Genomic DNA, 13,262 nt, shown 5'->3' with positions numbered 1-13,262 from the left:
CACAGCCCCGCTCTCTTCTTCCACAGCACCGGTCTCTTCGTCCACAGCCCTGCTCTCCTTCCACAGCCCCGTTCTCTTCCTTCACAGCCCTGCTCTCCCTGTCCAAAGCCCCATTCTCTTCCTTCACAGCCCTGCTCTCCCGCTCTCTCCGTCCACTGCCCCGTTCTCTTCCTTCACAGCCCTGCTCTCCTGCTCTCTCCCTCTACAACAGGAGTCTCAAACTCGGCAGAGTAAATGGGCCGCACATAAAATAAAATTTGAGCTGGGGGGCCGTATTCCTTTTAAACTTAGTACACCCCGTACACGCGCGGCTCCGCACACCTCGTACACACGCGGCTCTGCTTCGTACACCTCTTGAACACAGGGCTCCACTCCGTACACCTCGAACACACAGGACTCCGCTCCGTACACCTCGAACACACAGGACTCCGCTCCGTACACCTCGTACACACTGGGCTCCGCTCCGTACACACACAGGGCTCCGTACACCTCGTACACACAGGGCTCCGCTCCGTACACCTCGTACACACAGGGCTCCGCTCCGTACACCTCGTACACACAGGGCTCCGCTCCGTACACCTTGTACATACAGGGCTTCCCTCCGTACACCTCGTGCACACAGGGCTCCGCTCCGTACACCTCGTACACACAGGGCTCCATACACCTCGTACACACAGGGCTCCGCTCCATTCACCTCCTGCACACGTGGCTCCGCTCCTTACACCTCGTTCACACAGGGCTCCGCTCCATACACCTCGTACACACAGGGCTCCGCTCCATACACCTCGAACACACAGGGCTCTGCTCCATCCACCCTGTAAACCCCTCCTGACCCCACGCATAAACCTACCTTCATTCAGTACCATGACAACCAGCAGACAGACAGCAGCGTCCGTCCTGCACACACTGAGGCCCCTGATCATGTGACCCATGACTCCTCCCCCTCCTGTGACCTCATCACAGGTCCTGTGCAGTGTGTGCACACAGAACAACAATGCCATCGCCACTCCTGAATGTGTGCCTTCCCCCTGCCTCAGGCAGTGAGACATGTGGTGCACCGTGGGCCGCAGATGCCTGCTTTAGGGGCTGTATGCGGCCTGCAGGCCACATGTTTGAGACCCCTGCTCTACAGCCCCGCTGTCTTCCTTCCTCCACAGCCCCGCTCTCCATGAACCACACGTGGTGACGCTGGGACCAGGAGAGAGAGGTGCGCAGATTGTTCGTGTGGGCAGAGCTGGGCGGAGCTAGAGCGGAGCTGCAGTGCATGTGATTGGGCGGCATGCGGTGGGCGTGGCCTAGCGTGGGCGGCCGGAGTGGGTGGAGCTTGACGGAGTGGGCAGAGCTAGAGCGGAGCTGCAGCGCATGTGATTGGGTGGCCTGTGGGGGCATGGCCTAGCGCTGTAGTAGGCCACAGTAGAAGCTGGGGACTAAATTTAGGCCGGGAAGCTGTAGGGGAGAGGGGGGATAGCGCAGTTGGCGACGGGGAGCGCCGACTGAGCCGGGACAGGGCTGGGAGGGTGCCGGCACTGCCTCAGGCAGTGAGACATGTGGTGCACCGCGGGCCGCAGATGCCTGCTTTAGGGGCCGTATGCAGCCTGCGGGCCACGTGTTTGAGACCCCTGCTCTACAGCCCCACTGTCTTCCTTCCTCCACAGCCCCGCTCTCAATGAACCACACGTGGTGACACTGGGACCAGGAGAGAGAGGTGCGCAGATTGTTCGTGTGGGCAGAGCTGGGCGGAGCTAGAGCGGAGCTGCAGCGCATGTGATTGGGTGGCCTGCGGGGGGTGTGGCCTAGCACGGGTGGCCGGAGTTGGTGGAGCTTGACGGAGTGGGCAGAGCTAGAGCGGAGCTGCAGCGCGTGTGATTGGCTGGCCTGCGGGGGCATGGCCTAGCGCTGTAGTAGGCCACAGTAGAAGCCGGGGACTACATTTAGGCCGGGAAGCTGCAGGGGAGAGGGGGGATAGCGCAGTTGGCGACGGGGAGCGCCGACTGAACCAGGACAGGGCTGGGAGGGTGCCGGCACTATTCGGCCCCTGTCCTGTAGACTGTCTTCATCACAGTTCTCCATGCACTGTCTTGCTGTATCCGTCCTCAGCCCTGCTCTCCAACCGCGTCCCACTCTGCTGCTTCGTGATTGGTTGGTGTTCCACTCTGCTGCTTCATGATTGGTTGGTGATATACCCACACACACACACACACCTGCCCTATTTCTTTAAGAAAAGAGTAGCATACAAAATAATAACTGACAAAGAAAAATCACTTTTTCTGAAAAAACACAATTTACATTCAACCATGTTACATTTCAAGGCATTTTTTAAAATATTGATTAAAATTAGTTATATGGATATGCATATTATATACAGTGAGTAAAAAGCTCCATGTTGTAATTCTATTACAGTTCAAAATTAGCAATCAAATTAAAAGTCAGAAAGAAACAGCAAAGAAGAAATAGAATTTTGTAAACCTTCGTTTTTGTCCATCGGTCACCTTTTCATTGGGTCGAAAGAGAAAATAAACAGGGGCTGGTCTGTTTATTATATATACAATCCTCAAGTTTACCCAAAACAGCGAGCCCTGTCTTGGTACAAACCAGAAGCTGAAGATAGAACTGGTTTTCTTCTTTTGTATGACTTAGTTAGTTCTGTAGTCTTAGTCCTTCTCTGCTAGTAAACATGCAGCTTCTGCCTGGGTTTCTCCTATCCTGCGTCTGTGCTTTAGGAGTAAGCTCTTTAAGCCACGTACCTGTCCTTCTATGGTCCACCGAAAGGTGAGTAGTTTGTGAGACGGCGATGTAATAGGTAAAGTGAATCAGTGCTATCCCAATTCCCATAGTAATTATATAGGTGCTAGTTTTCCGATTGATACAGATTGTAGACTATTTGTAGGATTAGAAGATTGTGCCTATCACCTGGTATTTCCCACTTTGCCCTATGAGATCCATTGATTCCTTAAAGATGCTATTCTTTTTGTATTACTGCATGCCAAGAGGAACTATAACCACATTTTTTCATGTTGAACCGGACACACAATGTAATAATGGTTGCAGAGCAGAATAAAACTTTGTTTTTTTATTTCATCTCTCTGTTGCAGATATATTAGGAGTAAGGTATTTGGCACCTAATGAGTTAACTTTTGTTAAGTCTAAGTGGGTGTTAACAGTTGGCGGCATGTGTTTCTAATAACACCTACTTGGCCTTAATAAAACTGAACTCATTAGGTGCCAAATACTTTTATTGCAAATATTTCTGCAACGGAGAGGCTAAACTAAAAGCAGACAAACAAGTTTTATTCCGCTCTACAGCCACTGGTACATTGTGTGTCCAATTCAACATGAAAAATTTGGTGAAAAATTCTTACCTATAACATACCGTATATTGGGGTGATAGATATGTGTAATTCTATAGTATTGTTTAGTTACAAAGAGATTTTTCAGTAAGACCCTATTCACACTGTGTTGTCAGCTGTGCATTTAGGTGATTCCGTCTGAATCCCCCTAAAAATGGCATTCGTATGGACCCCCAACGAGGTTATAGACTGTAATAACTTGATCAGAGTTGATTTTCTTGCGCCCGTTTGTCCTCAACTCAGGTTCTAAAATAACTTGAATGGTTTCAACTAAATTCTGTCGCTCGGTTATTGACATATCCGTATTTTACTCTCAAAAACAGCAACATTTTGTATGAGAAGGGGTCTCTTCAAGGAGTTGAACTCTGACCAGGAATAGTCATTTCAATGGGCTTTTGATATGGAACTTATTCTGATGTTATGGTGCTTGTGACTTCTGCTTTTTTATACAGACAGAACAGATGTAAATATCTAAACTAGTTTTGGTTAAAAGAACACTGAGCAAAGATATTTCCCTTTTCACACATTCATATCTTAGCAATTCTATATTAGAAATGTCTATATTGTTGCATACCTACTAACGCTATTTACACGGAACTTCATTCCACTACATTAGGGATGTGTTGATTTTGTTGGCAAATAGGAGGCATAACCAGCATGTAATCTAGAATATTACATCTACAGTGGGTACGGAAAGTATTCAGACGCCTTTAAATTTTTCACTCTTTGTTTCATTGCAGCAATTTGGTAAATTCAAAAAGTTCATTTTTTAATGTACACTGTGCACCTTAACTTGACTGAAAAAACACAAATGTAGAAATTTTTGCAAATTTATTTTAAAAAAATGAAATACCACATGGTCATAAGTATTCAGACCCTTTGCTCAGACACTCATATTTAAGTCACATGCTGTCCATTTCCTTGTGCTCCTCCTTGAGATGGTTCTACTCCTTCATTGGAGTCCAGCTGTGTTTAATTAAACTGATAGGACTTGATTTGTAAAGGCACACACCTGTCTATATAAGACCTCACAGCTCACAGTGCATGTCAGACCAAATGAGAATGATGAGGTTAAAGGAACTGGCCAAGGAGCTCAGAGACAGAATTGTGGCAAGCACAGATGTGGCCAAGGTTACAAAAGAATTTCTGCAGCACTTACGGTTCCTAAGAGTTATTCTTGAATCATTCTTTTGTAGAAAGACTTGAGTACTTTGGGTCATTCTCTAAAGGAAAATGTCCTGATATTTTCTTTTAAAATTTGTTGGTATGATTCCAACAATAGAAAGCATATTTATAGACTATGCTTTTCTACAGAATCCAATCTCCAGACTATGAATGCCTTCATACAGGAAGTGTGCATGCTTGTTTGCCGAGCTGCGCATTTCTTGATGGTCTATTGCTCGATTAGTTGGGGTTTCAGCCATCAGACCTCCACTGATCTGCAAGTAATTCAAGTGAAAAACCAAGAAGAGAGTTGAGTTATTCTTTAATGGAAATATTGAGAAGGAAAGTTCATAACATACACACGTTGTCAAAACTGTTGGTACCCCTCGGTTAATGACAGAAAAACCCACAATGGTCACAGAAATAACTTGAATCTGACAAAATTAATAATAAATAAAAAATCTATGAAAATGAACAAATGAAAGTCAGACAGTTATTTTCAACCATGCTTCCACAGAATTTAAAAAAAATAAAACTCATGAAACAGGGGTGCCAACAATTTTGACCATGTGTGTAGGTTTGGAAAAAAGAAAACTATGGATGTTGGTGAGGTTTCTTTTTCTACATGCCCAACTATGGTCACTAAGTATCAGATTTGTTGACTGAGAAATGTATAGGGTTTGTATCAAGTTTTAAAGTTATCACCAATCCATTAAATAAATGATGACTTGCTGATCATTCGGGGTTCAACCACTGGGACATCCTCTAATCCTATGCAAGGGGTTCTGTGGAGGCCTCTCTGGAGGGAGCAGCATTCAAGCTTTTCCATTTTTAAGGGACTGCTGGAAATAGTACAGCGTTTTGTTATCTCTGACCACCGCTGCAATCAGATCTTGGGAGAGTTCCTCAATTATCTCCTATCCAAGGAATAAGGGAAAACTTTAATACTTGATACAATCCTTTAAAGGGGTTATTCAGAACTATGTATTTTTTTACTGTGGGCCTGAGAATTAACAGGCAGGTAGTTGCTAGCAATTCTGCGGCTTCCGTTGATGTCACGTCGACAGACCATTGTCTTCTCTTCCGCTCTTCTCTATTGATGGGACGTGACTGCCTGTGAGCTTGCTGTCAATCAGTATCATGTCAGCCCCATTGACAGAGCAGCCCAGAAGAAGAAGAGCTGCTCTGTTGACGTGGAGCTGCTGAATTGCTGGCAGGAGCGGTCAGTGACCGCTTTGAGTTGGCACCAGATAGAACAGGTAGGTAGTTGCTAACTGGTTAGCAACTACCTGTCTGTTATCATTTTTCTCATGGTAAAAAAATAATTTAGTGCTCTGTAAACATTTTTTTATTTATTGGTGTCCTCCATAATAATGTCCTCCAAATATCTACAATTCCTACAATACTTCAAAAATGTTTGTGAGAAAAAGTCTGTTAAAAAAGTATGTATTGCTTTCAACCTTTTTTACATGCACATCACATCGACAATTCCACTAGAGAAACCTAAAAGAGTCTAATAAATGTTGGCTGAGTGATATAATAATCATTCTATTCAGATGTTTTGTGAAAAAGCAGACGGCTTATTGTCATTATTATGGATGTTAAAATAATGAGGTTTAAATTTTAATCCAATTAAAATTAAACTGTTCCTTTTGTTATTGCTTGCGAGATACAAAACAGCAAGGGGTCCAGTATAAAACACATTAGTCCTAGTTGAAGAGACCATCTGGTTACATGTCCAGATCTTTTCTTGTGATGGAGCAGACTTATGAAAAATGTATGGCACAGAATCTCATTCAGATGAATTTTTTATAAGATTTCTGTATTGAAAACGAGACCCAAACTTTATTTGAATGCATTGTAACTATAGAAGGTCATTTGGTATTGAAAAAAGAGAGCCTTAGAATACTAAAACTGGCCTGATCAGAAAAGTGGGAGTTCTTTTTTACATTAAGTGCAGGATTAATAATGAATAATCCCAATGTATAATTGGTCACTTTTAAAGCAAATGTCCAATCCTTAAAGTTTTTTTTTCACTTTATGCAAATAAAGCTTAAAGGGGTTGTGTATACTGCCCCTAGTCTTTGTTGACATGTCTGCAGCAGTGACATCATGACTACTGTTTGTGACTGCTGCGGCCAATCACAGGGTTCATAGGGTTAGTACCATCTATCTCACATGAGCACGTTTCTCCATTGTAAATTAGGAAGCTGGGTACAGGGAGGAGACTGGGGAGAAGCAAGGAGGAGCCGAGGACTGCAAGTGCACTGATGTGCCTACTAGTGCACTTATGTGCCTAATTGATGTAGAAAAGATAATTTTCAGTGCAACTAAGCACTGGAAAGCTATAAAATAGTGATCACTGCAAATGTTCAACCATGCCCTGTCCTAAGCTACTAGTGAAATTCTTACTGACAGGCACCCTTTAATTGTAACACTTCCTGCGTCATTCACTGTAAAGGGGGTTTTACACATAGCGATATTGCTAGCAATACTGCTAAAGCGTCAACGATTTTGTGACGTAGCAGCGATATTGCTAGTGATATCACTATGTGTAATACTTACCTCCGACCGGCTACCCAGCTGTCTGTCGCTGATAGCGCGAGATCGCGCAGCTCCATTTCTCGTCAGGCGCTTTCTGCTGGGCTTCCTGCTAGCGCCGACGAGCGACGCGTGGACGCAGACAGGAGGACGTCAGGACCGCTGTATCGCTGCTGCATCGCTGTGAGCTCTGCCTGTGTGGCAGCTCACTTGCGACCATTTAGCGATGCACCAGCGATCCTGACTGGGTCGTATCGTTGTCAGGATCGCTGGTGCATCGCTAAATGTAAAGGGGCCTTAAGGCTTCAATCCCTCTTACTGTGTAGAAATAAGCAGAATCACAATGTCTAAGACGAATTACTGCAGAGGTAAACCCATAATGTGTGTCAATGCAAGATCCCATACGTAGGAATGTATATGCCGTGTATATTTACATCACTGGCCTTCATATCATAGATCCTAAGTAAATTACCTGTGGCATGTCAAGCTGTGCTATATAGATCAATGAGATCATTACTGAGGAAAGAGCTTAAAGTATGCAGGGGATCTAGATATAGCAAATACTGCTTTAAGGTGGTCTTCTCTTCAGATTTCAGGTGCAATTTAGATTAAAATTTACAGGAAATGAATGAAATTAAAGGAAATTTACAGCTCAGCATTTGTCACCTGAGTGACGACAGTATTTTCTGAGGGATTTTTTTTTCATTTGCATAAACGGATTTGCAGACGTCAAATTTGGATATATACAAGAAAAGTGCTTAAACCAGAAGGTCGTAGAACAGTCTTTACACTAACTTCCTTTAATCTGCTTATTATTAATTCATATCTTGCTCAATATTGATATTGTGCCAGGAACTTTATTAAAAATTCCACTTCCTTATGACATGATCCTTTGTTCAAAAACCAAAAGGGGTCATGTATGTGATATTGTCTGTTTATGGAATAGTCTTTAGCTTCTGCTGATTTTGTCTATATCGTCTTAGTCATCATTACCAAGTATACTCATGTCCATTGTTAAAATGCTAAGACTATTGATTTAATAGGGAAAAGAATAAGAATAATTCTAGAAACATAATAAATATTTAACAAGAGCTGTGGGAGTCACCCCCCCTTAGGGTGTTACTCGCTCCTAATGAGATTTTACAAAAGGTCAGGTTTGCACACCATAGCTAGTCCAAGTAAACAGGGAAATCATATATATTTGTATATATATATATATATATATATATATATATATATATATATATACTGAAGGAAATAATTATTTGACCCCATGCTGATTTTGTAAGTTTGCCCACTGACAAAGACATGAACAGTCTATAATTTTAAGGGTGAATTATTTTTAACTTTGAGAGATAGAATATCAAAAATAAGATCCAGAAAATCACATTGTATAAATTATATAAATTTATCTGCATTTTGCAGTGAGAAATAAGTATTTGATCCCTCTAGCAAACAAGATTTAATACTTGGTGGCAAAACCCTTGTTGGCAAGCACAGCACTCAGACTTTTTTTTGTAGTTGATGAGGTTTGTGCACTTATCAGTGGGAATTTTGGTCCACTCCTCTTTGCAGATCATCTCTAAATCATTAAGATTTTGAGGCTTTGATCCGAAACGTCGCCACATCACTGGGCAATAAAGTCCATTTTTTGAAGTTTTTTTGTGCTGTTTCTTCTTTTTTAACTTGCATATACAGTATATATATATATATGTGTGTGTGTGTGTGTCTGTGTGTGTGTGTTTTCTTATATACACATACTGTATGTATATGCAGTGTGTGTATGCTAGATATATATTTATATATATATACTGTATATACACCACATGAACATGTTCATATGGTATATATATATATATACACAGTATATACTGTTGTGGTCGATTGGTTCACTCGTGTGCACACGGAGGTAGGCAATGTAAAACTGTCTCTTTAAGTCTCTCACTGGATTATTAGTGTTGCTGCATAAGCCAGTGCATAGTTAGCAAAAATAAACAAGGCCTTTCTGGCTTAAGGTAAAACAAAACATAACATACAGCACAGTCTATGTGGTTGCAGGGATCCGCCCATTCAGAAGAAAACAAAATACACAGGTTTAGCTTCTCTGTCAGGACACATAGCACAGGAGTTCCACTCTCCAGGCCTACAGAACAGTAAATGCCTCAGAAGGTCAACTATTTAAACCCCAAACCACACCCTGGCGTGGAGTTAAGGTGAATAACCTCCCACCCGTTCTATGGTTGTCCACAAAAACCCAGCTCTTAAAATGATTGATTATTAATTATACATATTTTGTGTATATATTCACTGTATCTACACATGTGATATATAAATATATAGTAGGGATCAGTTCTTTGCTAGTTGGCAGTGTTTACACAGGCACAAGGTTCTCGTAACAAACAGTGAGCACTTTATAAAATTTCCATAAAACAGTCAGTGCTCAGAACACAAATATAGCTTTTCTTGGCAATAAGACAAAAAGAAAACAAAACAGTTCATATGCCGCAGGCACATTGAAACAGTGTGGGCTCACCTGAACAACAATAGCCTAAACATTTCTGACTCTCCTGCCTCTGGCCTAGACTGATCAGCAGAACACAGTAGTAAGAGGTCTTTCCACCTCTCATACCCAGAGAAGGAATAAAGCAGCTGACCTGTCTTTAATTTTGTAGTTCAACTTCCAGGGTGAATAGATGGGAGCAGCCTGACCCGCCCATCTCTTTCTGACTGCTCCAGAAAATCCGGACGCATTCTGCCCTCTGAAAAAACTCTCAAATAAATGTGCTGGAGCCTGCTTTCTGCTCATTGAGTCTAACCACCTTGGTGGCACATATCTTCCATCACGGACCTGAGCGCTTGCCATCCTACAATATACATACAGTATACAATGGCATATAAAAGTTTGGGCACCCCTAGCCAAAATTGTCATTGTTGTGATCAGTTAAGCAAGTTAAAAATTAAATGATCTCTAAAAAGCCTAAAGTTAATGATGACACATTTTCTTTGAATTTTAGGCAAAAAAAAAATATTTTCATAGTTTACATTTCAAAATTTGCAAAAAGGAAAATGGACCAATGCAAAAGTTTGGGCACTCTGCATGATTAGTACCTAGTAGGACCCCCTTTTGCAAGTATCACAACTTGTAAACACTTTTTGTAGGCGGCCAACAGTCTTTCAATTCTTGATTGAGGGATTTTCATCCATTCTTCCTCTAAAAATTCTTCCAGTTCTGTGAGACTCCTGGGTTGTTTGGCATGCACTGCTACTTTGAGGTCTAGCCACAGATTTTCAATTGTGTTGACATCAGCGGACTGAGAGGGCCATTGTAAAACCTTCAGCTTGTACCTTTTGAGGTAGTCTATTGTGGATTTTGAAGTGGGTTTAGGATCATTATCTATTTGTAGAAGTCATCCTCTTTTCAACTTCAGCTTTTTTACAGATGGTGTTATGTTTGCATCAAGGATTTGTTACAATTTAGTGGAATCCGTTCTTCTGTCTACCCATTAAATGTTCCCTGTGCTATTGCCTGCAACATAACCACAAAGCATGATTGATCTACCTCCATGCTTAGTGGTTGTCGAGATGTTCTTTTCCTGAAATTCTGTGCCCATTTTCTCCACACATACCTTTGATCATTGTGTCCAAAGAGTTCTATTTTAATCTCATCTATCCACAGGACTTGTTTCCAAAATGCACCAGACTTGTTTAGATGTTATTTTGCATTCTTCTTATGCTGATTTTTATGATGAGTATGCAGGAGAGGTTTTCTTCTGATGACTCTTCCATGAGGGCCATATTTCTGCAGGTGTCTGTGAACAGTAGAACAATGTGCCACAACTTCAGAGTCTACTATATCTTTCTGAAGGTCTTTTGCAGTCAAGTGGGGGTTCTGTTGTGTCTATCTATCAAACCTATGAGCAGCTCTCACTGAAATCTTGCTTGGTTTTCCAGAACTTATCTTAACCTCCACTGTTCCTGTTAACTTCCATTTATTAATTACATTTCAAACTGAAGATTGGTAAACTTTAAAATGCTTTGCCATCTTCTTATAGCCTTGTCCTGCTTTGTAGGCCTCCACCATTTTAATTTTCAGAGTGCTAAGCAGTTGCTGAGAAGAACCCATGGCAGCTATTTTTTGGCACAAGGTTAGAGAAGGCTAGGTTTTTATAAATCTGAGAAATTAGCATTACCTGACCTTTCCTAACAATGATAGTGAACAAGCCGTAACCCTAACAGGACTTTTAGAAATCATTTAATCTTCAAATTGCTTAACTGTTCACAATAATAGTAATTTTGACCATATATACATATACAGTACATATATAGTATGTCACAAAAGTGAGTCTATCCTTCACTTGTTTGTAAATATTTTATTATATCTCTTCATGGGCTAACAATGAAGATACGACACTTTGATTCAATGCAAAATAGTCAGTGTACAGCTGGTATAACAGTGTATGATTGTTATTTGTTAAATTTTACCTGAAGAAATGTTGTTATATCTAATATTGCTCATATTCATCATCTGCAGGCTGCAGCCTAAGGCTACATTTATACATCTATGTCTATTTTTACATGCTTGTCAAACAAATCTGTTTTCTCTCATGTATCATGTTTTGTCTTCATTTTGCATTTATTTTTTCTCATCTGTTTTTAAGATCAGAAGCAAGTAGGCTGTCCCAAGTTTTATTTATCCATTGACTCTTAACAATGGATCAGTGAAAATGGTATGACACAAGGATGAAACTTTGAAGTACAAAGTATGGTCTCCATCCATTAAGACAGGCATAGTGGAGTCAGACGCTCCTGATTCATGAGGAGGTACATGCCTCTTCATGAACCAGGAGTGTCTGACAAGCAGCGTGCGCCTCTGTATGCCATGCCAGCCTTACCAGAAATTTTTCACCCGTCCCTGAAAGATGTAAGATTTCTGTCAAAGGGAACATCTCAGCTCATCATGGATTAGACAAGCTATGGCGTCATGCCAAGCCCAGCTCTACCAAACCACTCCCATTTTTGGTGTAGTTGGGAGAAAATGCAGTGAAAAACACAAAAGCCCCAAAATTGTGGAGCAACTTTGAGCTGAGCCAAAATTTTGTGACCTTTCAAGGCAATTTTTGGCAAAATTCTCTTGAAATTGCTTTGATGAATCGGGGCTTATGTCTTCCATTTTACATCTGTGTCTAACAAATTTCCATGAACTTGAATGGCTGTGTCTGATCTGCAAAATGGATGAGAATAGGACATGACCTGAGTCTCAAAAATCATATATAAGGATCAAGTAGTTCAAAATGGATGGGTGTACTGAAACTCTGTGTGTCAGTGTGCTGCCTTTTTAAAAAATGGCCCGCACACAGATGAGTACAACGGATGAGTGAATTTAGCCCAACATGTATGGGCATCTTGGGACTTCAGAATAATTAACACTATAATAATATTGCATTATGTAAAATCAAATCACAGTCTAAAAGCAATTTCCTAACAAAATTGAAAAATTGGCATTATATGCATACCATATAGTTTTCTATAGTGCACCAGCTAGGTTATCTACTCTGAGGCAACGATATGTCATAGATGTCAGCTGTCAGGAGCAGTTGTGTATGGATATACAGTATACAGTACATCCTAATAAATATAAAAATAAACATTTTAATCTAAGAACAATGTTCTTTTGTTTTAAAAACAAAAAGCCAGTGTGACCCTAGTAATGTGGCTCAGCTCCATTCACTTCACTAGAGCAGCCCCACAATACTCCTACAATCATACAATACCAGACACAAACCATGCACAACAATGGCATGGTTTTAAATGACGCAGACCTTTTATTTCAATCCTAGACAACCCTTTTAGGGTATTTTAAACTTCTGTAACTTTTTTTTTTACATGTTTAGGCCATTTTTATTCTCTTCGGATCTTGAGGCTCATACCAATTGCTCAAAAGTCATTTTAGGCTATGTTCCTACGATGAGTATTAGGTGATTTTGTGATGTTTCAGATTTTCTGCAGCATTCCTGCACCTATTAGGTAAATTTCATTGCAATTTGGTGTGCATTTTTTACAAGCGTTATTGAAGCTGTGTTTTTTGCAGTTTAATACTATATGATTTCATTCTTTAAATAAAGCTGCATTGTTTTTGATACTTCTTGTTTTTTGGCTTTGTCAAAAATTTACTGATATAGTCATATGAGGATTACTTGAGCTTTAATGCGT

The 13,262-nt window shown here is 41.2% G+C and overlaps 1 protein-coding gene across 1 annotated transcript in view; it reads left to right on the top strand.

Annotated features, from left to right (window-relative positions):
• Window positions 1-2,616: 2,616 nt before the first annotated feature.
• The window catches only part of LOC141087691 (V-type proton ATPase subunit S1-like), a 159,637-nt gene continuing 148,991 nt past the window's right edge, over window positions 2,617-13,262 (top strand). The window contains exon 1 of the mRNA XM_073573406.1: window positions 2,617-2,769. Coding sequence (XP_073429507.1) covers window positions 2,675-2,769 — 95 coding nt within the window. The 5' untranslated portion in view covers window positions 2,617-2,674. The remainder of the gene's footprint in view (window positions 2,770-13,262) is intronic.

Source organism: Dendrobates tinctorius, unplaced genomic scaffold (assembly GCF_039654945.1).
Source record: "Dendrobates tinctorius isolate UK_male_01 unplaced genomic scaffold, ASM3965494v1 ptg000035l, whole genome shotgun sequence".
NCBI classification, from domain to species: domain Eukaryota; kingdom Metazoa; phylum Chordata; class Amphibia; order Anura; family Dendrobatidae; genus Dendrobates; species Dendrobates tinctorius.
The sequence above is the reverse complement of the archived record's forward strand: the minus strand, read 5'-3'. Positions and strand labels throughout refer to the sequence as shown.